The 2911-nt window shown below is 58.4% G+C and overlaps 1 protein-coding gene across 1 annotated transcript; it reads left to right on the top strand.

Annotated features, from left to right (window-relative positions):
• The first annotated feature begins 779 nt into the window (after positions 1 to 779).
• Positions 780 to 2627, top strand: LOC136532876 (DIMBOA UDP-glucosyltransferase BX8-like). The gene is made up of 2 exons (XM_066525456.1): positions 780 to 1419; positions 1534 to 2627. Exons 1-2 carry the CDS (start codon positions 900 to 902, stop codon positions 2403 to 2405), a joined length of 1392 nt encoding a protein of 463 aa, XP_066381553.1. The 5' UTR covers positions 780 to 899; the 3' UTR covers positions 2406 to 2627.
• Positions 2628 to 2911: the final 284 nt, after the last annotated feature.

Raw genomic sequence — 2911 nt, 5'->3', positions numbered from 1 at the left:
ATTTTTTTATTTACAGTGAAAAATTGTTTTATTAAATATTTTCTCAAAGCAGTTTTACTCCACCTGTGAAACTGCTCTTAGACCTAAAGCGAAAAAATGCTCCACCAGAGCTATACCAAATGGGCCTCAATGAGCGATGAGTTTGCCTTTAGATTAGGTTGCCAAATGGGGCCTTAATCAGCAGTGAGTTTGCCTTATTAGATCAGGTTGCCGCCGTGCAACGGACATCCATCATGCCAACTGGAATGGGACTGCCCATCGAGAACGGGGACGTGGACGGACTATGGAGGCGCGGGCCTCCACACGCCAAAATCAAACAGCGCCGCTAGACCTCCTTGTCGACTTCCAACACAGGACAAAACGAGACGGGGATGAAGGTGTCACCATTGGCTTGGTCCGCTGGTAGCCGCTGCTCTAGCTGCTCGGTAATGGGAGGAGGAGGAGTTATCTCCAACGAGGCAACGAATCAATGAGTAAACAGAGCGTCGCGGAACAAAGGGGATGGGAGCGAAATTTGGCTCTGGGTCAGCGCTGGACTCGAGTCTGGGTTGGATGAGCCGGGTTGAAACATGACCCAGACGGAAAAATAGTTACGAAAATATTTAGACATGTTTAACACTCCTACTTCAAACGGTTTTAGCTTCTTGTTATAGTGCGCGGAGGAGTTGCTCGTAGCTCTACCAAACCTTAATTAGTTTGATGCACTGCTTTAATATCCATACAACTTTTTTGAGGAGTACCCAAGCAGTTCTCTATAAATTGTTGGGCCTTCCGGTATCGAGATTTTTTTTAAAAGAAAAAACACCATCTACACGAGGAGATAGATAGCTCGCTATGTAGGGTGCCTTCACCGCTTCACGCACAAAGGTACTAGAGCTAGAGCTCGGGCAGCAAAATCCATGACGCCACCACCAGCGCCAACCATGGCCGCACATAGCAACGCCGTCCACGGTGGGCGCCGACAGCACGTGCTCCTGTTCCCGCTCCCGTACCAGGGCCACATCAACCCCATGTTCCGGCTCGCCGGCCTCCTCCACGCCCACGGCTTCGCCATCACGGTGCTCCACACCCAGTTCAATGCACCGGACCCGGCGCGTCACCCGGACTACCGCTTCGTCCCCGTCCCCGTCCCCGACGGCAGCCCCGTGCCCGTCGCCATCGAGGACGTCGTCGCTCAGATCCTGGAGCTCGGCGTCGCGTGCGAGGCCGCCTTCCGGGACCGCCTCGCCTCCGTCCTGGACGAGTACTCCAGGGACGCCGTCGCGTGCCTCGTCGCCGACACACACCTGCTGCCGATTTTCGAGGTGGCCGCGAGGCTCTCCGTGCCCACGCTGGCGCTGCGCACCGGCAGCGCCGCCTGCTGCGCGTGCCTCCTCGCGTACCCGATGCTCTTCGAGAAAAGCTACCTCCCCGTGCAAGGCATGCGTGTGCTCTCTTGTCCTGTCCATATACGTTTCTACTTTCAGTTCGCGTAGGAGCACATGCTTGATGCCTTCTTGGATCAACGTGCACCTCGATTGTCCATGGATGCAGAGTCGCAGCGTGACATGCCGGTGACCGAGCTGCCGCCGTACCGAGTGCGCATCGGTGAGGATGACGGCGGGCTCAGGCTGGTGCGCGAGCTTATCTCCCGCGCCATGCCTGCCGTGAAGACCTCCTCGGGCCTCATACTCAACACGTTCGACTCACTGGAGCGCCGCGAGCTGGAGGGCCTGCGGCGGGGCCTCGCTGTGCCGGTGTTCGACATCGGCCCGCTCCACAAGCTCTCCCCTGCCGTCGAAAGCAGCCTGCTGCTCCCGGACCGGAGCTGCCTGGAGTGGTTGGACGCGTTCCCTCCGGAATCGGTGCTCTACGTGAGCTTCGGCAGCGTGGCCTGCATGAGCCCGCGGGATCTGGTAGAGACGGCGTGGGGCATCGCCGGCAGCGGCGTGCCGTTCCTCTGGGTGGTCCGGCCGGGCATGGTCAACGGGTCCGCGGACGACCACCGTTTCCCCGAGGGGTTCGAGGCCGCGACGCGTGAGCGCGGCAAGGTCGTGGCGTGGGCGCCGCAGGAGGAGGCGCTGCGCCACCGCGCCGTGGGCGGGTTCTGGACGCACTGCGGCTGGAACTCGACGGCGGAGAGCGTCTGCGAGGGGGTGCCGATGCTGTGCCGCCCCTCCTTCGGCGACCAGATGGGGAACGCGAGGTACGTCGAGCACGTCTGGAGGGTGGGCCTCGAGGTGGGCGGCGACCTCGAGAGGGGCCGCGTCGAGGCGGCGATCCGACGGCTCATGACCGACGAGGACGGCGCCGAGACGAGGGCGAGAGCCGGCGAGGTGAAGAAGGCGGCAGCGAAGTGCACCGGCGAGGCCGGGTCGTCGCGCCTTGCCTTTGATAAGCTCATCACGCACATGATGTCACTGTAAAATTCTAGACACGCGAACCTGAATCACGAAATTCGGCTGAACGCCTGTGGCGAGAGCGACAGTAGTTCAGCACTTCAGCTCCTTCCCTTGGGGAGTTATTATAAATCAAAAAACGGCATGAAAAACGAAATGAAACTTCTTGAGACACGTCGAATATGGAATTGGTTCCTCTGACTGTAAATCTACGTACTGCAGAGTTATAATGAAACTCACTTGCCAGTGACTTTACAAAAAAAAACGGCATGAAAGCTGTTCGCATACTTACGAGGAGCTTGATCTGTTGAGTTTTGGCTGGAACTTTGCAAAGCAGGTTGCGACCTCGTCGCGGCTGCAAAATGACAAGATCGATCGGACCGGCACCGTGCACGGAGGCCTGCAGCAGCTAGCAACTAGTAGCATTGAAGACCACACGTGTACAAGATCGACCGTGCCGATCGGACGTCGAGGTCGGGTCCAGGTCCAGCAACACGCCAGCACATGGAAACCTCCAAACCGCATGCCTTCGG

The sequence above is a fragment of the Miscanthus floridulus genome, unplaced genomic scaffold, assembly GCF_019320115.1.
Source record: "Miscanthus floridulus cultivar M001 unplaced genomic scaffold, ASM1932011v1 fs_735_2_3, whole genome shotgun sequence".
NCBI classification, from domain to species: Eukaryota; Viridiplantae; Streptophyta; class Magnoliopsida; order Poales; family Poaceae; genus Miscanthus; species Miscanthus floridulus.
The sequence above is the reverse complement of the archived record's forward strand: the minus strand, read 5'-3'. Positions and strand labels throughout refer to the sequence as shown.